Source organism: Hibiscus syriacus, unplaced genomic scaffold, assembly GCF_006381635.1.
Source record: "Hibiscus syriacus cultivar Baekdansim isolate YM2019G1 unplaced genomic scaffold, ASM638163v2 tig00110053_pilon, whole genome shotgun sequence".
In the NCBI taxonomy this organism is placed as follows: domain Eukaryota; kingdom Viridiplantae; phylum Streptophyta; class Magnoliopsida; order Malvales; family Malvaceae; genus Hibiscus; species Hibiscus syriacus.
In genome coordinates this window covers 1,560,237-1,583,249 of record NW_024062577.1, presented here as the reverse complement: position 1 = coordinate 1,583,249, position 23,013 = coordinate 1,560,237, and the positions used below count along the sequence as shown (strand labels likewise).

The window sequence follows — 23,013 nt, the reverse complement described above, 5'->3', positions numbered from 1 at the left end:
AATAGAAACGAAGCTGCGTCCTTAAGCTTAAGTAGCCACGCTCTCAGCTTAGTTTTGGCTAGGGTTTCTTTCCTAACCGTCGGATTAAGGACAATCCAAGGGCTAACATTCGACATCTCACATGAGCCATAAATTCGATATTTTATTTCCGATTTAACTATAATACCCTTATTACTTATGCGAAATAACACGAAACTCCTTAAAACATCAACTACCACTTTTACCCTCAATTATTTTTCTATTTTACACATTTCTATTTCAAATGGGCAGGCTTTTTAATTGGTTTCGTTCAACTGATTTTTTATCTTTTTGAGTAATCTAGATTAATTGTACTAAATCATTTAATAATAAATATTTAAATATTTTATAATAATTAGTGTTTAAACATATAAATTTTAAATAAAAGTCATCTCTTTAACTATTAAGGTCGTTTAATTCTTATTTTCACTTTTAAGATTTTACAAAATAATATTATATTTGAATTTTTTTTATTTATATAAAATGATTACAAGATAATATCTAATTAATTTTTTTGAAAGAAATAAACATTAAATTTTGATGGGAAATAATAAGATAAAAATATTTTAGGCGGCAGCTTAGCAATTTGGAAACGCTTGATTGCTCCGATTTGCAGGAACAGGATCCAATAATTTGCGTTTTGGGTGGATCATGTCTATGGAGTTGGCTCGGGTTTATGGAACAACACACCAACAATTTTATAAACAAAAACCCAATCACCTCCTCTTTATTAATCGGCGTCCAAAAGGATTTGCTTACATTCAATATCAATTTCACAGGTGGCAGTTAACTTCTTTGACTAAATAAAATACCTGTGAAATTTTAATTATTAATAATGTATATACATATATAGCTACTTGAACACGTGATTTTTAGGAAGAAAAAATATTTATTTTAATCACTGAAATCATTTAATAATTCTATTATCAATTATACGCTAAATATGTTAATTCAATAATATTATCCATAAAATCATACATTTTAGTATAGAGAAAATAATCTCAGTGACCGAAAATTCCTTATAATATACGATTTTAACCAACTTTTTTACGAATTGCTAAAATGACCAACAAAATCGCAATGCGATCTCTAAATCGCAACGCGATCTCCATTATCGCAATTCAGTTTCCAGATTTGCAACGCGATTTTGACCATCGCATTGAGATTTTCGAAATCCGCGTTGCGATTTTAGATAATCACAATGTGAATATGTAAATCGCAATGCGAATATGTAAATCGCAACGCGATAACACGTGATCGCAACGCGATTCTGACTATCGCAACGTGATAATACGTGATCGCAACGCGATTCTGACTATCGCAACGAGATTCTGACTATCGCGTTGCGATAATATAAAATCGCAATGCGATTTTCAAAGCGCCATTAGTATCGCAACGCGTATTTTATTTTCAAATTCCAAACACGAATATTTACCCGTAATCGTAACTCTTAACCTAAAACCCTAAATCACAACTCAGCCCCATCTCCATCTCTCACTCTCTACGGCGACATCCGTCCCCATCTCCGACGAAATCCGTCCCCATTACCGCGAAATCCGTCCCCATCTCCAGCGAAATCCGTCTATCTCCATCTCTCAGAGCCACCCTCACAATCATTCACGATCAAAAATGGAAAATCAACCAAATCAATCACCGAGGGTTAGTTCTTTTAATTATTTTTATTTTGAAATTTTTGCATTATTATTAGGTTTTTCATATTGAAATTAATGATAAGTTTACTGGTAATTTCAATAATAGATTGCTGCCAATACTGCTACTGTTTAGTCTTTAACCCTGTGAAGTTAGTATTTGTCTTTGTTTTATCTTTTGGTTGAAGTAATGCAATTCATTCAAGTTTCAATTTTAGACAATGACCATTTGAAACCAAGAATCGCAACGCGAAATGAAAATCGTAACGACAAAATTCGCGTTGCGATAGCCATTTCGCGTTGCGATTATCTCATTGCGATAGTCAAATTCGAGTTGCGATAATCATTTTCGTGTTGCGATTTTCATTTTCGTGTTGCGATTTTAAGTTTCAGAAACTATTCTTCTTCTGCAAATTGAAACTTGAATGAATTGCATTACTTCAACCAAAAAACAAAGACAAATACGAAATTCACAGTGTTGCAAAATTAAGTTTGAAGAATAAACTACTACGCTTTATGTTTATTATTGTTTTTGGTATATCTTCACAGTGTAGTTTTTGGTATATCTAACTTGGTATGTTTATTGTTTTTGTAGAACTTTTTTCAGCTCAATTGACCTTAAGGAATAAAATAAGCCTAGTCACTACAATTGCGTCGAAGCTTTCACCTGTACAAAGACAATTGTTTGAGGATACTTGCTTCGGGTCATGGCTAAAAGTACAACATCCGGGTGGAGATGCTATGTTGACCTATTTGTGGCTTCAGACCATGACACGCGATCTACCCGAGAGTATAGAACTTGGTAATGAAGAGATATGGTTTTATTTTCTACCAGCGTATATGTGTTTTGGGTGGGAGGAGTTTTGCTTAATCACTGGTCTACGCTTCGGACACGATGATGTAGGTCGATACACTAGTCATATTACCCGCCCATCATGGTTATCCCGGGTTTTTCCTAAGCTGTCAATGGAGAAGCCGAATTTACACGTCGACGACTTGACGAGATTATTTAATAAGAAAGATGGTTTTACTCGGATGGATGACGTCGATGTTGTCTGAGTATGCCTTTTAGTACTTTTGCATGCCGGCTTTTTAGGCAGAGAGGGTAGACAACCTATTCCTAAGGACCTAATATTATTGGTAGAGGACCTAAATGCATGGAACCTATTTCCGTAGGGTTCGTATCTATGGAAAGCTACATGGAATAAGTTGTCGTCTGCCTTTGATAACCGCAAAAGTTTGCATGGCGATGGTTCCAAATACACTTTGTCAGGTTTTATTTGGGCCTTTAAGGTAAGAATTTCTATATAATGTTTCCAAAATTATAATTAATTATTTTAACAATTACTAATGTTTGTGTATTATATTGTTTGTAGATTTGGATATTTGAGGCTTTTCCCAACATGCAGACATATGATTCAAAACTTCAAATGATATTTCTAGGGCTATTTCCCGGAAGAAGAAACGACGGCTGTTGATTTGGGAAGAGTTACTACGGTATACGACAATAAATGATGTAAGTTAACACAAATACTACCATATATAAACAAGTTATTACTAGTACACGTTTAACTTTATTTGAGCTTTTATATTGTTAGGAGGCCAACACTCCATTACAGAGGCTGACACCCACGGAGGCTGAGCTTGCCACTGATTGGTGGCAAGCTAGTAAGCGTTTTTATGATGGCACGGATGATGAGCAGCCTCTACTTCGAGAGCCATCACCTCACCCAGAGCCATCACCTGATCGACCACACTATACACCTCTACAACGAGAGTCATCACCTATTCTTTCACATCATCGAGCCTCTTCTCCACCATCACCTCATGATAGGTGACCGGCAAAGATGCCACGACATTTATCTCTCTGTTCTCCACCTCCACGGGATGAGTTAGGAGAGTTACGTGATGAGGTCAATGCCTTGCGTGAGGAGGTCAGTACTTTACGCGATGACAATGGTGAATGGCGTGAGGAGGTGTCTACTTTACGTGGTGAGGTAGCAGTTCTACGTGAGATGGTAGCATCGTTGTAGAATGAGGTTCATACTCTACGCAACGAGGCAAGTTTAAGATTTTTCATTTAACTTGATTTACTCGTAATTTCACTTAGATTAACCATTTCACTTGGATTGCTTAGTAAATTCATTCGGTTGCTGCCAATACTGCTAAACAGTTCTAAAATAACTTAGTATTTGTCTTTGTTTTGTCTTTTGGTTGAAGTCAGTAAATTCATATTTGTCTTTTGGATTGCTTAGTAAATTTATTCGGTAGTAGTTTATTCTTCAAACTTAAATTTGCAACACTGTGAAGTTAGTATTTGTCTTTGTCTTTTGGTTGAAGTAATGCAATCCATTCAAGTTTCAATTTGCAGAAGAAGAATAGTCGCAACACGGAAATGATTATCGCAACGCGAATTTGACTATCGCAACGGGATAATCGCAATGCGAAAACGACTATCGTAACTCGAAAATGAATATCACAACGCGAATTTGACTATCGCAACGGGATAATCGCAATGCGAAAATGACTATCGCAACGCGAATTTAGTTTCGTGTTGCGATTTTGGTTTCGCGTTGCGATTTTCTCGTTGCAATAATCATTTCGCATTGCGATTATCTCGTTGCGATAGTCAAATTCGCGTTGCGATAATCATTTTCATGTTGCGATTTTAAGTTTCGTGTTGCGATTTTAAGTTTCAGAAACTATTCTTCTTCTGTAAATTGAAACTTGAATGGATTGCATTACTTCAACCAAAAGACAAAGACAAATACTAACTTCACAGTGTTGCAAATTTAAGTTTGAAGAATAAACTACTACCCTTTATGTTGTCCTTGAACATGCACTAAACCTATATGTTGTCCTTTTAAATGTTTATATAAGTGCTTACTTCCGGAATGTTATCTGATGCATTTTGTGAACTATGATAGAATAATGACTTGGGTGAATACCGTGCAAGTTTGAAACATATTTGTCTTTGTTTTCACTGTTTAATATCATGATTGTTTATTTACTGATTTTATGTAATAATTTATTTTTAGCGGCCCGATAAGGTGGATGCTTTACGTCGGGTTTTTCTTGCATGACGGGGTTCACGCATCAGACGGCGTGCACGTGCCATTAAGTCTCCGTTCACCCCAATAGTGCGAAGACTCTGTAATAAGAAGGCCGACTCATCTGTCATCGTTTAAGAGGCCTCTCCTATCGTTCAAGAGGCCCCTATCATCCCTCAAGAGTCCCCTCCCACCATTCAAGAGGCCCCTGTCATCGTTGAAGAGGTCCCTCCCAACATTCTATAGCCCGATTCACACGGCATATTATATCGAATTATTGAGAAACCCCCTCCTGTGCCAGACATGATGGATGACTGTTGGCTTTCGTATAAGTTACCAGCCAGTACCATTCCGGCAGATGAAGTGGAGAGGAAAAAACTACCGGAAACAATTCTGGATAATACCCTTTGGGCTAAGACCGCAGTTGATTTTTATCTACATGAGCGGAGCCAGGGGTGTTATGCTGACATATACAAACTCAACGATGATATGCATTTGTTGATTGAACGGTCTTGGTGGGGTGTGTTATTAGGGGTTGAAGACAATGGCTATTTCGATGGGGGTAAGTCTTATATTTCTTCTTATATTTTATTTTGATTAATTTTTTTAAAATTTATGTAATTCACTAATATATGTCTTTTTTTGTAAAACAGCATTGATGCATGGGTGTCACGTCTTCTAATAGTAAGGACTTTGAAGAAAAATAAAAATAAAAAAATACGTGATATACAATTATGCCGACGTCTTTTCACGTAGTTCACTTGAAGAATCAACGACAGAAATCATATGTGTTGGCTAATGGACAAGCTAAACTTTATCCTACATGGTGGGAGGTCGATAATGTTAGTATTTATTTTTTTTAAATATTTTAAGGTGTTCATAAATAAGCGCGTAATTTGAATTATTACTTATGATTGCAGGTATTTATCCCTGTTTTGGAACGTACTCATTGGCTTCTCGTCGAGCTTCAACTCCCATCCCTGAAGACAATAGTATATGACAGCATGATAAATTACATATCATTGTCTGATTTGAGAGATATTATTAAAGGATGGAGCTCTCATTTGGCTAAATTCTTGGATGCGATTAATTATTGGACTTATTTTGGAAACAAGAAGCCAAAGAAGTTCAATGTTACAGTTATCAGAGACGAGACCGCGCCACAACAAACGTCGAAAGCCAGAGGGGATTGTGGTCCTCTCGTATGCATGTGCTTGGAGCGTTTGACGACAGGAAGTACATAGTTTCTACCTCCCACCGATAGAGATAGAGGTGCAGTAGGCTTGTGGTTTCGGCATTTTATGGCTAGAGCGATATATTCGAGACGCTGCCTACCTGCATCCGCGTTATGAAAGTGTCCATAAACAATTTGTAAGTCAAATGCAAGTGTTGTTAAGTACCTAGAATTCAATAATAATTTGCTGTTTGTTGGTTTTAGATGTGTAGAAAGTGTTATTTGAGCAAATGTTTGGTTTCTGCAGGTTAATCCTGAAGTGAGCTGCGTGAAATTGATGAGCATAAACAACTGTCTGGGGTACACTTTTTTTTATTGTAATTGATTCATAAAAGTCTGACTTGTTTAATTGATGAGAAAAATAATATAATAAGAGTTGATTTGTTTAATTGATGTGTAAATAATTCTTATTTGTTGATGTGTAAATAATTATTATTTGTGCTTGTTTAATTGATTAAAAGTTGATTATTGATGTGTAAATAATTCTTATTTGTGCTTGTTTAATTGATTGAAATGTAAAAGTTGATTTGTTGATTTTAATCTGCATCATATTCGCGTTGTGATAGTCTAATACACTTTGCGATTTTCTCGTTACGATAGTCAAATTCCAGTTGCGATAATCAAATTCGCGTTGCGATAGTCATTTCGCGTTGCGATTATCTCGTTGCGATAGTCAAATTCGCGTTGCGATAGTTAAATTCGTGTTGCGATAGTCATTTTCGCGTTGCGATAGTCATTTTCGCATTGCGATTATCCCGTTGCGATAGTCAAATTCGCATTGCGATTATCCCGTTGCGATATTCAAATTCACGTTGCGATAGTCATATTCGCGTTGCGATAGTCAAATGAATGTGTAATAAGTGATAACAACTGAACAAATCATAGTAATGTTCAAACTCAAGTTACTAATATACATGAGCCTAACTGAAAATGTTAAAAGTTTACACATAAAATACACATAATACAACGTTTACATTTAAAAATCACCTAAGTTAATAGTCCCAAAAGGTGAAGCCGGTTGTGATTGGGATTTTGATTTTGATTGCGATTTTGATTGCCTTTTGCTTGACACCATAAGAGCTTTGGATTTTGCTGATGATCCATATTTTGGTAGAGGAAAAGATGATTGTGATGGCACTGGTGATCCACATGTCAACCTTGTATGACCACTTTTCTTGCACCGACTACATGTCGATCTCTTCTTCTATTCACCCTTAGACGGTGTACGATCGTGACTTTTTGGTCGGCCAGGTAGCCTTCTGTCCATGGCTGGTGGCAAAACTGTTTGTAAGTCATCTGGTATGTCCCACTCAGAAGGATGTGGAATAAAGTAGATAATCTCGGTATAAGTCTGTCGATATACTTTTGTAGTGTAGCAATCCATAGCATATGCGCTTGAATCATCTTGGTTTAGATGAAGAGCAACTTTTATAACATGGCCACACGGATAACCAGATGTTTGCCATTTCATACAACTACACGTCTTTACATTTAGATCGACAAGCCCATTTAAGTTATTATCCAGTACTTCAAACAAAGTGTTTAAACATGGTTAAACTCTCCATGACGTTGACTTCACAACATGTTTCTTTATCTTTTTTTCAGTCCATGGTGTAATACGATGTTCCAATGTTCCTGTAAATTTAAATAAATAATACTTAGTAAATTATATGATAAGTTACGAATTTAAAGAAATAATACTTGCATGATTTATTTTCTTGTAGTACCACTGTTGAATAGAGGCTCAAAAAACTCCATTAACATAGTAATGGGTAATTTCCGGGAATGACGACTTAGAGCGTTGATTGATTCTGCACTATTAGACGTCATGAAACCATATCTTGCTCCAAGTTGGTGTACTCTTGACCATCTTTCAAACCCGACATCTTCTAGTGTTTGAGCACACTGAGGCAAAACACGTCTTAAACAATTTATATGCTTATTAAAATCCACTTCCTGATAAGCTTTTACAACCTTCCAGTATGTCCATTTTTGATTTTTTATACCAGCAGACCTTGATTTTAGATTTCTATATAAATGAACACCACAATGTCCATGAAAAGCATCTGGGAAACACATTCTAACAGCGTTGTCAATTGAGTTTGCCCTATCGGATATGATTGTCAGATTGCTAATAGGACCTATGTAATCCCTAAGATGCCCCATAAACTATGTCTATGAATCAGAGGTTTCAGATTTGCCAACCCCGTAAGTTATTGGTAGTATCCCATTGTTAGCATCCATGGCTACTGCTAATAAGTTTACTCCAAGGTATCGACCTTTTAAATGTGCTCCGTCAACTATAATAACTGGGCGCATGCAAGTAATAAACGAACGAATCTACAAAATCATATACACAAGAAATATAATCATTTAAATGTGAAATGCATATAACTAACAATAATGAGTCAACAAAATTATATTGATTTACTAACCGCAGCACCAATGGCGATAAACAGCAACTCAAAGTGTCCATCTCTATCTGTTTTGATATGAGTTACCGATCCATGATTTTTCAGCTTTAAATTGTGACAATAAGCCGGCAGTTGGGCAAACGATGCTTCTGGCGACCCCCTCAACAATTCCAAGGCATAACATTTGGCTCTCCAAGCTTGAGAATATGAGATACTAATCTTGAACCGAGAATTCATGTCAGTCATAATTTCATGTCCCCGATATACCCTGCCATTCAAAAACATTAACTCAGCCAGAAAACCACCCAACGCCTTTTTGTTTGCCTGTCTATGGTGAGGAAAAACTTGGGTTCTTGAATATGTATGTTTATCAATAAAAGTCCTAACTTGAAACATTTTGCAATCTTTTATCCTCTTTGCAATCATACGCCACGTACAGTTTTTGTCAATCATACACCTTGTTTCGAAACGATCTTTGCTTGATTTGTTAACTTTTAGTTGATAGCCATCTTCCACACATTTCGTATACAAAGTTATCTTCAAGTCTTCCTTTGTATCAAAACAATCATCTTTCTTGATACGAATAATTTTTGTGTAACAATCAACTGCTATTTTTACCAACTCTTCTTCTGGTATCTGAAGTAATTCTGGCATATTCCAGTTATACTCTCGCGGCATTTTCTTCGGGGACTTTTCTTCGGGGATTTCTTCTTCTTCTTTTTCTCCTTCAGGGTTATATGAATTACAGAATGGATGTTCAACATGTTCATTCACAGTCGTAACTTCCTCCTCATTATCATCAACAACATCTTCCTCGACAGGGGTTGTTTCATCATCAAAATTCAGGTATTGACCAATATCAAAATCATTACACATAGGGTCTGTTTCTTCTTCTGAAACATCATCAAAATCCGAGTATTGACCAAGATCAAAGTTCGGGTATTGACCAAGATCAAATTTCGAATACCGACTAGTACTCACAATTTTTTCTGTTGGCTCATCATCGTCTAACTGGTTAATACGAAAACCAGAATTTGGTGCTAAAAGTTGATTGGGATTTGGATTAGGGAAAGGTTGTGGGTTTTGAGATTGTGTTTGGTATTGGAAATGTGGTGAAACAAAATTTTCTTGGTGATGAAATTGTGGTGGAACCATTAAATTTTGAGCACCATAAACTAGGGTTGAAAAACTTAGTTGATTACTACCCGCTACCGACCCAACTTCACTACTTCTAGGTTCAACAACATACAATGTAACATCATCTTGCGAAACACTAATGTAAGCAATGAATCGTTCAACATCTTCATTGTCGGTTAACAAATAAACTTTACCTTTTCTCTGATAAGATAGCCTAAATTCACTTAAGGGCTCTAAATTCAATTTATTTGCAAAACGTAACATTAGAGTTTCATAAGTTAACTTTTTAATGACAGTTTTAGTTGAAGATTCATGGGTAAAGGCATATATTGTAAAACACCATGAACATTCTCCCATGACCCTCCAAAACACAAATCTATCCAAACATGATCAACATTAGATGATTTCATTATTTTTAATTAATTTACTAAACAAACGAGCTGCGAAACTAAAACATGTTATCGGATGGGGAAGGATGTCGTTGGATATAGGAACGGATGTCGCCGGAGAGAGTGATAGATGGAGATGAAATGAGTTACGATTTAGGGATTTAGGTTATGAGTTGATGTTGCTGCGTAGTAGTTATATACACATTTGTGTTGCGAAACTAAAACCTGTTGCGAATTTGAAATTCAGTGATGCGTTAGTCAGAATCGCGTTGCGATAGTCAGAATCGCGTTGCGATAGTCAGAATCGCGTTGCGATCACGTATTATCGCGTTGCGATAGTCAGAATCTCGTTGCGATAGTCTGAATCACGTTGCGATCACGTATTATCGCGTTGCGATAGTCTGAATCGCGTTGCGATAGTCAGAATCGCGTTGCGATCACGTGTTATCGCGTTGCGATTTACATATTCGCATTGCGATTTACATATTCGCATTGCGATTTACATATTCGCATTGCGATTATCTAAAATTGCAACGCGGATTTCGAAAATCGCAATGCGATGGTCAAAATCGCGTTGCGAATCTGGAAACTGAATTGCGATAATGGAGATCGCGTTGCGATTTAGAGATCGTATTGTGATTTTGTTGGTCATTTTGGCAAATCGTAAAAAAGTTGGTTAAAATCGTATATTATAAGAAATTTTCGGTCACTGAAGTTATTTTCTCTTTAGTATATACTGAAATTGAAGGGCCCCAAGGCCACAACTTAACCTCAATGGAAAGGTAAGCGAGCTTTTTTAGTGGCTTTCGGTGTTGTGGGGAAGATGAAAGCATGTGTGTTGCCATTCACTCGTGCAATTGGCTTTACACACTAAATTTGTCCATCGTATGTGACCACTTGCGTAAACCCTAAACATATAAATTCCACGTCCAAACAATGGGTTGTGGCTAATTAACTGGAACCCCAACGGAGGATATTAGTTGCTACTTTCTACTGAACCCTCAAAGAAGGAATCCATTAGGCATAAACTCAAGTCATGTCTTTAGCATTTGTGATATTTAAAAGAATCGGGTTTGAACGAATAACATTGTTTTCATGTTCGTTTGTTTATTTTTGAAGATGTTCATGTTTGATTTATGTTCTTTTAAATTGTTAATATCATATCTATTTGTCTTTTTAAAGATATCCGTATTTAATTCATTTATCGTTCACGAACATGTTTATTTATTGTTCGCCAATGTGTGATTCGAGTCCCCTCGCTAACCTACAATCTTCTTTTATCATTTTATTTGCAAACTAAAGAAAAATATTATAATTACATAACAGTCCTTAAGCTCCTTTATTCTTCCTAATTTGAACTCTAAAATTCATCTCCTATTCAATTTAATTCATATCTTCACTCATATTAAAAATATAAAAAAATAATGAAATAAAAGGAAAAGGAAAACCAAATAAAGGAGTTTATAAACAAACTTTCAAACATGTTTGTTCATAAACATAAATAAATCAAACACATATATTCGGACTCGTTTATTTATTAAAACAACATAAAAAAAATTATTTATGCTTATTTTTTATTTATTAACAAAATGAGTAATATATTATACTAAACAATTCAGGTATTATATTCTTATATTTAAATTGCCCCCAAGCCCGGAGAAAGATCTAATTATCGGCAACGGTTCTAAATCCAGTGGAAAAACACAAGTTGATTTATTGCATTATATGGCAATCAACAAAATGTTGCGGCTAGTTTTGGTTCATTTTCACAGGAAATAGCCAAATGCACAAGCAACGTCTTGGGAGGAAAATATAAAAAATAAACAAAATGGTCCCTAAATGGGTGTTCTTTCGAGGACCACATTAAACCGAAAAATAATGAAGCCCTTGCACATGTGAAAGTATGGCTGAAACAAGCGGTTGAATTGGTTTGTTAGGGTATCTTCACCACTGTCAATGCAAACGAAAGTTCCTAAGCAAAATTTGGGGAGCGCGTGAGAAATGAGCGTGGTACTTCAATGTATAACAATCTCTCGTACATAGGAAAACGTCGCAAGAAGGCAGCACTACAGCTTACTGTCTCCACTGACATTTAAAGAAAAATAGTAAAAATATCACAGAAGAAAGAGAAACACTTGGCTTTGGCCTTAGGAAACCGGGCAGCAGCTGCTCAACCTTAACTCAAAAAATAAGCTTTCTTTCAAACTCAGCCCTTTCTTTGGTTTCTTCCAAGCTTTGGTTTCCTAGGGTTCTTTGTTTCCAAGATCAACCAAACCTAGCTAGGTACTTACCTTCAGGTGAAGCCCAACTCTGTATTTTCCTTTTTGTCTTTACTGTTAGACTAAAGCCTGTGTGTTTCAGGTTCATTTTTCAGCAATGTAGTTTTTCCTTTGGTGTTGGCGCTCTTTCAGTCTTCTTTATCAAGAAAAAAAAGTGTTTTTTTCCTACCCTATGTGTTTAAGAGTGAGTGAGGAATTGTCAAATTCTTTCTGGGTTTTTTTGCAACATTTATGTTTGCAATAATGTCTCCTTTTGTGCTTTATTTTCCAAGAAAATCGTTTTTTTCTCTGCTGATTTTCTTCTAGGAAAAGAAAATGTGACTTCAACTTTGAAATGCCAAAGCATGTTTAAATCTCTCTCTGTCTCACTTCCTTTCCCTTTTCCCAGTAAATGAAGAATAGTCAAGTTCCCATCCCTTCTTTCTCAAATTTTTAGCTGCTCAAGTACTTTGGACTTAACTTGGAACAACTGTTTTTAGCTCTGTTTTAAGCTTACTTTTCACTTGCTCTTGATTTGAACATCTTTTATTGGTCTTAGCTTAGACCGCTGAAGATTGAACAGTTCCCACCCTGTTTTTAGCTATATATATATACACTTAAGTGAGGCCTTTCCTTGAAACTTTGTTTTTCTTCATTTGACTCACTATATTCCTAAGTTTTGCTTTGTTTTGTTAAGTCGTTTTTTCATGCTTTACTTTCTCAGTTAACAAGCATATTTGAAGATGAAAATTCTAGATTTTTCTTGGAGTTAAACGAGTTCTGATCACAAATTTTCTGTACCAAAATGAAAATATAGGGAAAAATATTTTGTTTATTTATTTATTTTTGGAGGGGGTCACTGATTACAATAAAATGGTTTTGCATCATATTTTTCTCTACAAAGGTAAAAAGAAGAAAACAAAAAAAAAAAAATGGTTGGAAAAGATGGCGTTCTCAGTAATGATATTTTTATGAATTAATTTGATGGCAACCTTATTATTTATCTATTTTGATTTCCTTTGTCTTTCCTTGTAAATCTTGTCATTTGGTTATGGTTGGTGATAGTGGGATTAGCTCCCATGGAGTTTCTTTGAAGGCATTGTAATTATATTGTATTGTTTGTCTGTTAGGCCTTTTTTGTATACTGATAAGAGATTGAAAGCCTGCTTTCATGAACCATTTGTTCTTTTCTCTATATTTATGTATTCAAATTCACCCTTTCATTGTTGTTTCTCAGCCTGCAGTTTCTTTGAACTATTTGCAGGTGGTTTGGGTCAGGTGGCCATTTGTGGGGTTTGAACTTCAAATCAGAGTACGTATATTTTGCCCTTTCATCACTTCGATTCAACTCTAAAGGAATATCGAATCATGCAGACGCCTAAAGCAAGGTAAGATCCTCATTCGCCAATGTGTTTATAGCATTCTAATGATTTGTTTTGCCCCCCTTAAACTAGGCTGTTTATTGTACTTGGTGTCCTTGAATCCTTCATCAGTGTTAAATTTTCCTTGAAAAGAAAAGAAAAAAGTCTTGTTTTTGATGAATTGATGTTATCTATCAATGATTGTCTCCTAATTTTAGATGTTTTGCTTGTTGCCTGCTTATATGGTTCGGGGTATATTTAAATGGTGGGACATCGACTTCATGGTAGTTGTTGGCTGCAAAATCTTGGAGTTGTTGGTAGTCTATCAATTTTTGCCCCACCGGATGTGCAATATATGATTTAACCTGTCGATGAGTTCCGATTGTAGTTACGTCTTCTTGGAAGAAACCGATTATATGATGCAACTGTTTTCTTTAGTCATAGGTTGCATCTTTTAGAGTCATCATCTATAAGGTTTATTGATGTTGTTGTTGTTTTGGACAGTAGAACAAGCTCTGCAGAAGTGCCTCAGAGAAAATCTCCTGCAACGCCTCGGACTGCTCGTCAACTGAAGATACCAAGATCTGATTCGGAAACAGTGTCTTCACCAAATACTAAAAGTAGGACACCCAAAGATAGAAGTCCAAAGGTTACCGAGCGCAAAGTATTGAGAAGCCCAGTAGCTGAGGTATTCCTTCCGTCACTTCGACCTTAAGTAGATTGTTTTTATGTAAATCTAGGATGACGCAACGACAATGATGATATTTCGATTCACTGTAAATTGCGATATTGCAGGATGTTTTTCTGTTAACTTATATTTATTACCATTTACATATTGTCTGCACTTGTCTTGTGAGCTTTAGAAGAAGCAACTGACCAGAGTGACTGAACTGGAGTCGCAACTCACTCAACTTCAAGAGGATTTAAAAAAAACGAAAGACCAACTGACTGCCTCCGAGTCGTGGAAGAGGCGAGTCATGCAAGAGGCTGAGGAGGCCAAGAAGCAGCAGTCTGCAATGTCAGCCAAGCTCCAAGAAACCGAACAGCAATTGCAGGAAATTTCTGCCTCTGAGGATGACCGCGTGCAAGAACTATGTAAAATTTCTCAAGACCGAGATCGAGCATGGCAATCTGAACTTGAGGCAGTCCAGAAACAGCACTCAATGGATTCTGCTGCCTTGGCTTCTGCCATGAATGAAATTCAAAAGCTTAAAGCTCTGCTGGAAAACATATGAATCTGAGGCTGTTCAAATTAAGCATGCTGAATCCGCACATGCCGAGATTCAGAACTTGAGGATCGAACTAACCGAAACTCTCTCCTTGGTTGAAAAACTTAAGTCTGAGCTCGCTAATTGCAGAGAATCTGAGTCCAATGCTCTTGAAGTTGTTCGAAAAACTCAAACACAACTCGAAACAGCAAATGAAATGGTCGAAATGCTGCGTTCTGAAGGGACTAAAGAAACTGAAGTTCACAACACATTAACGCTTGAATTAGAGCAATCAAAAGCTAGAGTTAAGTCACTGGAGGGACTTGTGAGCAAGCTCCAGGCTGAATTGATTGGTAATAGCAACAAAACTTTCGAGGATCCCCAAGACGGTAAACTACTACAGCAGAATGTAGAAAATGAGGACAAGCAGAAGCTTAACACGGAGCTTAATCTCGCAAAACTTGAAGTGAGTCAACTGAGATCAGCACTAGATGCAGCTGAGGTTAGGTACCATGAAGAATATATTCAGAGAACACTGCAAATTAGAGGTGCATATGAACAAGTGGAGCACATAAAAGCGCAATCATGCCAGAAGGAAGCGGAACTGAAGGAAGAAGTAAAGAAAATGAAAGCTGATGTTGATGAACTGAGAGGTAACTTGATGGATAAGGAGACTGAAAAGCAGAGTATTTCTGAGGAAAACGAGTGGCTGAATTTGAAGATTGAGAAGAACCAGTCGGACCAAAGAGAATCTGAGCTTGCAATAGAGCTGACGAAGTTAGAGGCAGATTTGACAGAACTGAAAGCAAATTTGATAGCAAAGGAAACGGAATTGCAGGTCATAACCCAGCAAAATGAGATGCTCAAAATGGAAATTAAGAAGACGGAAATGGATAGCAATAATGTTGGTGAAGAGTCCGTTGCGTTGTTAGAAGCAGCACGGGCTGCAGAGCGAGAGGCGCTGATGAAACTTGGCTATTTAACTGAGGAAGCAGATAAGAGCAGCCGAAGAGCAGCACGGGCGACCGAGCAGCTCAATGCAGCACAAGAAACAAATACAGAAATGGAAACCGAGTTGCGGAGACTGAAGGTGCAGTTAGATCAATGGAGAAAGGCAGCTGAGGCAGCTACTGCCATGCTTTCGACTGGGAACAGCGGGAAACATTCGGACAGGACAAAATCTCTCGACAGAAACTATAACCCTGGAGCTGGTTTGCCGAACTTGGAAGAAACGGATGACGAGGATTCACCCAAGAAGAAGAACGGAAACATGTTGAAAAAGATTGGTGTGTTGTGGAAGAAAGGCCAGAAGTAATAGCAAATGCATGACAGGTTTCTATGTTGCATGTATCTCTGGTCGAAAACGTAGAATGGTTTAGGATGTTTTTCAGTTTATCGAAAAGTTACCTTAATTTTGTTCTTAACATGTCTGGTTGGGAGTGATTCTGATCATGCTTTCAATGCCATAGAAACCTGTTAAAAGGCTGATTTCTGTAAGAGGATTATATTATCTCTGGGAAAACTTGCTCATTTTGTTAAATTCTGCTCCACCCGACATATCTGGTAGATTCGGATCTAAAACTTGCACAGGAGTACCTGTTGGTGATGCTCATGCAAATGCAGACACTGTATCCCACATTAGAGCAAATATTCCTTGTGAAGAGTATTTAAAGAGTTTTCTCTTCTTTCTTTTCTTTTTGTTGGAAATTGGACAAGATAACTCCCTCGCGTAAGCATCCTGCTTTAACTATTACATGATGAGTTATGGTTGTATCTTTGACATTTTGGAGAAAATTTTCTTTTAAATTATTTTTTATAAATTTTTAAACTGATAAATTGATTTGCAGTAATTATATTTAATTAGCGTGCAGATAAAAATTAATTGCTAATTTTATCAGTTATTAAACGAGCCTTGATTTTAACAGTTTATCTTGCTGATTTAATAGTTGTTTCAACAGTTATTTTTTTATTCAAACTTGGACTATTTTGTGGCCAGTTATATGATAGGAATTATAGAAATTACTTATTTAAATTTCGAAAATAAAGCAGTGTTTATTACTGATTAATATTTTACGATTTTAACCCTTTCGTTCAGCCTATGAGATGATTTTCTCGGTTTTCATATTTACAAATTTTCTCAAACACTATATCTTTTATTCGGGTGGGAAGAATAATTTCACCTTTGTCTATTCCGATATTCTAGTGTACAATTACTCGGAGCTACCGTGTTAACCTCGGAAGACTTACATCTACTACAAGGATTATACTTATCGAGGTGAAATCGTTTCTAAGGCTGTAGATTCATACTACGGCACGGTTATTTCTTTGAGGTTTTATTTATTGTTATTATTATCCAGTAAGCGTTAAAAATTCCATTTTGTAGTCTAGTACCTATCAATCTTATTATAAGAAACAAAATGATTGTTGTGATTTACACAAAGTCTGATACTATATTAAATCCTATTGTAAAACATGGGGAATCGTAGAATGAAATGAAAAACAAAAACAAAATATCAGTTATTGAAACAAATAAGGATTTTTGGAAATGAAGAGAATTCAAGCAGCAAGTTTAGTGGATTCATGCTCCACAGCAATCTTCAAGAAGCTGCCTTCTTCCAACACCATTTGAACTGGCAAGAACCCCATCCCGTTCTCCATAGCAAGCATCATCCGCTTTGTCTCTGACTTGAACTCCTCCAAATCCACCGTCCCGTTCGAGTCATGATCGAACTGCACGAACAGCGACTCGTAAACATGAGCCAGCTCATTGGGGTCCATCTTGACGTCGACCCCGAAGTGAGTCTCAAACACCCTCAAGCTCTGCAATTCCTTCAACAGCTCTGTGTAAGACAGTAGCCCGTCATGGTCGGCGTCCAGGTGAGCGAACCGGTTCAGTATTGTGACATTGAACGCTTCTTCATCTTCGACGAAGCTAACAATGGTGGCACTGTCCAACACTTCCACACTCATCCTTTCAGATATTTTAGTTGGCTTCCTAATATCAAAAGTGTGGCTGAAAACTTTAGATAATACAAGAGAGACTACAAAGAAGATGCTTTAGGAGTTTATTGATTAGAAAAATTGGACTGTAATCATTATTTATAGTTGAACCTTGAAACAAAATTCCGAAATGATCAATCATCTCTTCTTATCTTATAGGCTCAAACCGATTTCTTTGCCTTTTTACCGTTATTCACACTTCTTTGATTATTTTTGACTGTTTAAGTTGTGGAAGTAATAGGGGATTCACCGTTTTTTATTTGAATGGACAGTCGTAGGTTAAGCGGTTATCAGCAGGGGTTAAGGTATTCTATCTTCATAAGTAGTTGAAGAGGGATGAGCGATTCTCGTTCTTGGATGAGGTGTTTTATAATGATTTTCAGTGTGTTGTGAAGTCTATGATCATTATGGATATTAGTATGGTTATAAATGAGATGAGACATATTAAGAACTACTCTAGATTGACTCGGTCAAAGTTCGGTCAACACTCAAACGAATAGACTTGAGCTCATCCCGAAAAAATAATATATTAAAATTTTAAATTAAATTATTAATGATATTAATATTTATATGTTATTATTTTTTAAAAATATAATAGAAGGCTTTTATGTATTTAAGATAATTTTTATGTTCTTTTAGTTTGCTAGGGTTTCATTTTTGGGTTGTTTGCTTTTAAATCATCTTACCTTTAGCGTGTTTTTATATTTTAGTTTCTACTTTTTTCGAATTCAGCCCATTGTTTTATTTGCATTTTGTTTGAGTCACTATTTACTCATTAATACACTTTAGATAATATTTTGATTATGGTTGCTAATTTTTAATTTATTCCATTTTGATCCTTCTTACTTATTTTATATGAGAATGCCTTATTTATGATTTAGATCATTCTAGCTTTATTTTGTTTTCATTTTAATCACTGCATCAGTTTAGTTATTTAATGAAATAATAAGGATAAATACATTGATAGCCCTCTGTAATTTTTTATTTATTTTGATTTAGTCCCTATACTATATATATATACACGCATTTTCTGTATTAAATATTATTTTTAAAACGCATGTTTATACATAATTTATCAAAATATAAGACAATATTATTTTTGTGCGATGAATTTAGGGGAACGAAATTTAACTGACAAAGATTGTGTTCCCAAGGATTGTTCGTACAAAATAATATTAATTTTTTTTCAAGTATTTAATTTTCAAAAAAATCAGAACGGTATTATTTTGCATGGAGAATCTATGGAAATGCGCTTTAACTAAGAAGGAAGGTGTTTCCGAGGATTGTTCGTGCAAAAAATGATACCCTTTTTAATTTTTCTAAAAACGGATCAGAATTTAAATAGCATTCAAATCTACAATTTTCAAACATAAAGATGATGTATAATCGTTTAGGTATTGATTTCGGACACTATAGGGATGCTCACTCTTCTCCACGCGTAACTGACCTGCAAACCCTTTTTCAAAACGAGTTTATGGTAAAAGCATGGTAATTTTATATTTTAAATTGATTTTTCTTTTAAAATAATTTAAAAGATATTTTGAGGTATTTGACCTACCTTACCCAAAAAGTCAATGACGACTCCAAATCATTTGTTTTCAAACCCCAATCTATTTAAAATTAAGTTAGTTCGAACCCCGCCTAACTCCTAAAGAAGCTTAAGCATCGTTCTGACATCATATTCCGAACGAGTGTTCAATGTTTGAAACTCTTTCTCCAAATAAGCTCTTCTAGGATCTTGACTACGGGAGGGTTCTTTTGTAACCCCTTTACCCAACCTAGATGAAACATGTCGGATCCAGAAGATCCATTGACTACATTCCCCAAAAATTTACCCAAACATTATTTTAAATACAGTAAAATTAACCCTCACATTTATTGATTTCAAATACTTAAAATAACTGAAATAAATCAAAAGTAATTAAAAGCATAAATCAAACGTATACAAAATCCAAAGTTCAAGTCCAAAGTCTAAAACAAAATTAATGTTCAATGTTCTAAAATATTTATACATAATAAATATTATCTAAATAAACTACTAATAAAATGTGGAATCAAAAATCCAAGTAAAATGGCATACCAAGAATAATGAAATATGAATAATGTCGTAACTTTAAGTACCGATTCTCCTAACCCAAATATTTGAAGGAGATAAACTAAGGGGGTGTAAGCTAATAAGCTTAACGTGTCTCTAAAGTGCAAACAAACACAAGTCATAGCATAGCCCAAATCAACCAATATTTAATCATAGTCTGAATCAAAATGTGATAATCTAATATTTAAATGTTATACAAATATTTATGCACCCACCTATACTCCTGTCACATCATCTGAAGACTGCGTTCTCAGAACCACATTATTTACAATCAAATCATACCATACGAAGTGGGGTTCGTCACATAGGCAGAGGCCAATGAATCTGAAAGCGACATTCACCTCGTCAAGTGAATGCATTAAACTTCCCCTATCAAAATTCGTCTCAATATGACATGCAAAATGACATACAAATCCGATTTTCGATCCGATCTGAATAACAATATTTCATAACAAATATTCTGAAGTATATATTTTGATTCTGACAATTCCACATATTTACAAATTACGTGTGCACAACAAGGTTTCAAATCCGACAAATCAACATGCATTACATAATATTTTCCTAATCACATTTAACAGAATTAATTTTTCACAATCAACATGCTTTCGAATAATTTTCTAAACAAACAACCAACCAACAATACAAATATAACATCGAATAGAGAGACACACCTCGACAAAATATCCTTATGAGAGTCGACGATTCAAATGTTAAATTAAATTTACTACTTTTCACTAACCCCTATCAATTCTTGAAATTCGAGTCAATTCAAAATTAGTGGGTAACGACAAAGAGTGGTAAGTTCATTCTCGATTCGATTCCTCTTACAAAAATTACAACATCCGATTAAAATCTCAATCAACGATTTTCTAAACAATTGACGTTAAAATGACGTAATAATATTTTTGGTTCGAGAGCCATAAATTTTAAAATAATTTTCAAATAACTACCCATTTCTTATTGATATGTAAGAAAAGAGTGGTGATTCACCTTGAAAAAAATGATATAAACAAACATTATTGATCGAAACCATAAATGACATAGTGAACCGAACCATGTAATAATTTCTCCTAGTTTATGCACATTTCCTGGACTTTTATTTTACATTGTCCAGTGTAATTCTCCCATATTACTCTTTCACTCTACCAAATTAAACAATGTTGAATGTGTGAATCAAGTTCATGGTACAATCGTATTAATAATGAGTTTGAGTTGTCATCCTTTCAAATTTATCTCGAATAATTCATTTCTTTTTCTTATAATTTTTTTTTGAAGAAATATAACTTATTGAAATTTTTAATAGTAAAGGAATATGTTTTTTTCTTTCTAAAGAATCTAGATTCGGGTAATTGTATTTATAGAGTGTGTGCGTTGTCGATAACAATTTTTTTTAAATAAATATTATTTTATAACCGTAGAGAACAATTAAAACATTAATACAAAATAATTTAAATGTAAAATTTATTATTCAGCTATGAAAAATGAATGGGCTTTGCATTGTAATGCTCAAGATGTCATATGGAGTAGAGACAAACAAAATTGACAAATATTCAAAGAAAGTGAGCCTCTTTAACCCAAAATTCAAAGGGTCTAAGACTTGGGATCTATGCTTCAATTCTAGCAAATACAGTTAAAAGCAATCGGTTAATGAAAAACAATGACACCCATAGATCACATTCCAATCTACCATCTCTTTTGACTCTGTTTTCCATGATAATAAAAAAGATATATTTGATCTATTCACATTCTATGAATCCATAATCAAATTATAGGACCTCATAAAAGAATTGCACTGTTTACTTTTAGTAGAAGTATATGTTTTTTTTAATTAATCACTGGTATCCGATAGTCGTGTCAGACGTAAGTTCATTACGACTACTCTTAGATCAGTAGATAGATAGATTTTTTGTTCTTAAATTAGTGAGCTAGATAGATTTGATTATAAGGTTTTAGATTTTGTTTTGATGAAACATATGAGGATGTCATAAGTCTAACCAGAGTTCGGAAATATAAGACTCTTGGTTGAATCCGTAGATTGAGACATTATTGGGAGAAAGTATTTATGAAAGATATCTCACGAGATTTAATAACATGGATAATTCATCGAATGAAAAAATATATATAAATAACAAATAGATTGGATTATATAGTAGTTTCATACTAGAATCACATAAATGGATTAAAGCACCATTTGTCAAAATGAATAAAACAGAAAAACTGGTACAATTTACAAACATTCACCCATTGTTTTAATTCAAATTAAACATCTAATTGAACATCCTCCACAAGGCAGATTTATCGATGTTCTCATGGTGAATTAAACAGACTCAACATGGAATGCAAAAACAAACAAATAATCGCATAAACAACCCTAGCACCCATGCCGGAGTCGTTTCCTTGAAGAACCACCCTCTGAAATGCAAACTGGACTCCGCCGCAGGCGATTCCGTGTACAAGAAAAATGACGACCGCAACCAAAGTTCTTCCCTTTAATAGGTTGTCGCCCTTCACCGTGGCGTTGAAACCGTAGGCCTCTTCTAAAACGGAGACTACGCTAGCCAAGTGCCAGATTACGGTCAAATACAAAAACCCCACCACGTACACGGCAACGAAAATAATGAACAAAACCAAACCCAAATCGCTTCCTCCGCCGATCGAAATGGCTAAAACGAATAAGACGTTGTACAAAAACATGGCGATGAAAATTGAAAAGGCTTAAGAAAGTAACCATCAGCCGCTTCCACACCTTGGGAACGACGTTGATGACGTCGTTGAAGCTGAGTTCCCGATCTGTGTATATGCAGGCGACAGTGTACACAACGGCAGCGGTTGAAATAAGCGAAAAGATGAAATACAGCGTAAAGTAAGCAGCTTTGAAAAGGAAAAAGTAAGCCCACTCGTCAGAGATAAGGTCGGAAAGTTTATCGTATATGGGAGTTCCCGATCGAGTACGGTGGAGCTCTATCTCGTCGTAGATGATTGTCCTGAAGAAGAGATTGGATACTTCCATGTGAACAAGGTAGATGAATGATAATGGAAGGATTAAAGATAAAGTGATTTTGGTGAAGATTTTTCTCCATGCAAAGATGCTTTGTAGGATTCAACGAAGATGCGAAGCACCCAACGAATTGCATCTCTTCTTGCTCTTTATCCTTGGAGCTTTGAGTTGCAGGGAATGAAAAAATGGAGAGGATGAC

General features: G+C 35.5%; 2 protein-coding genes across 2 annotated transcripts; one reads left to right on the top strand and one right to left on the bottom strand.

Annotated features, from left to right (window-relative positions):
• Positions 1-12,221: 12,221 nt before the first annotated feature.
• On the bottom strand, positions 12,222-17,766 carry LOC120214182. The gene is made up of 2 exons (XM_039212145.1): positions 17,246-17,766; positions 12,222-12,232 (listed from the first exon to the last, which is right to left on the bottom strand). Exon 1 carries the CDS (start codon positions 17,686-17,688, stop codon positions 17,275-17,277), a length of 414 nt encoding a protein of 137 aa, XP_039068076.1. The 5' UTR covers positions 17,689-17,766; the 3' UTR covers positions 12,222-12,232; positions 17,246-17,274.
• Positions 13,039-16,206, top strand: LOC120214181 (interactor of constitutive active ROPs 2, chloroplastic-like). Its single transcript, XM_039212144.1, is given in 4 exon segments — positions 13,039-13,537; positions 14,015-14,198; positions 14,374-14,741; positions 14,743-16,206. Coding segments are annotated over 4 exon segments (1,863 nt in total). The 5' UTR covers positions 13,039-13,517; the 3' UTR covers positions 16,034-16,206.
• Positions 17,767-23,013: the final 5,247 nt, after the last annotated feature.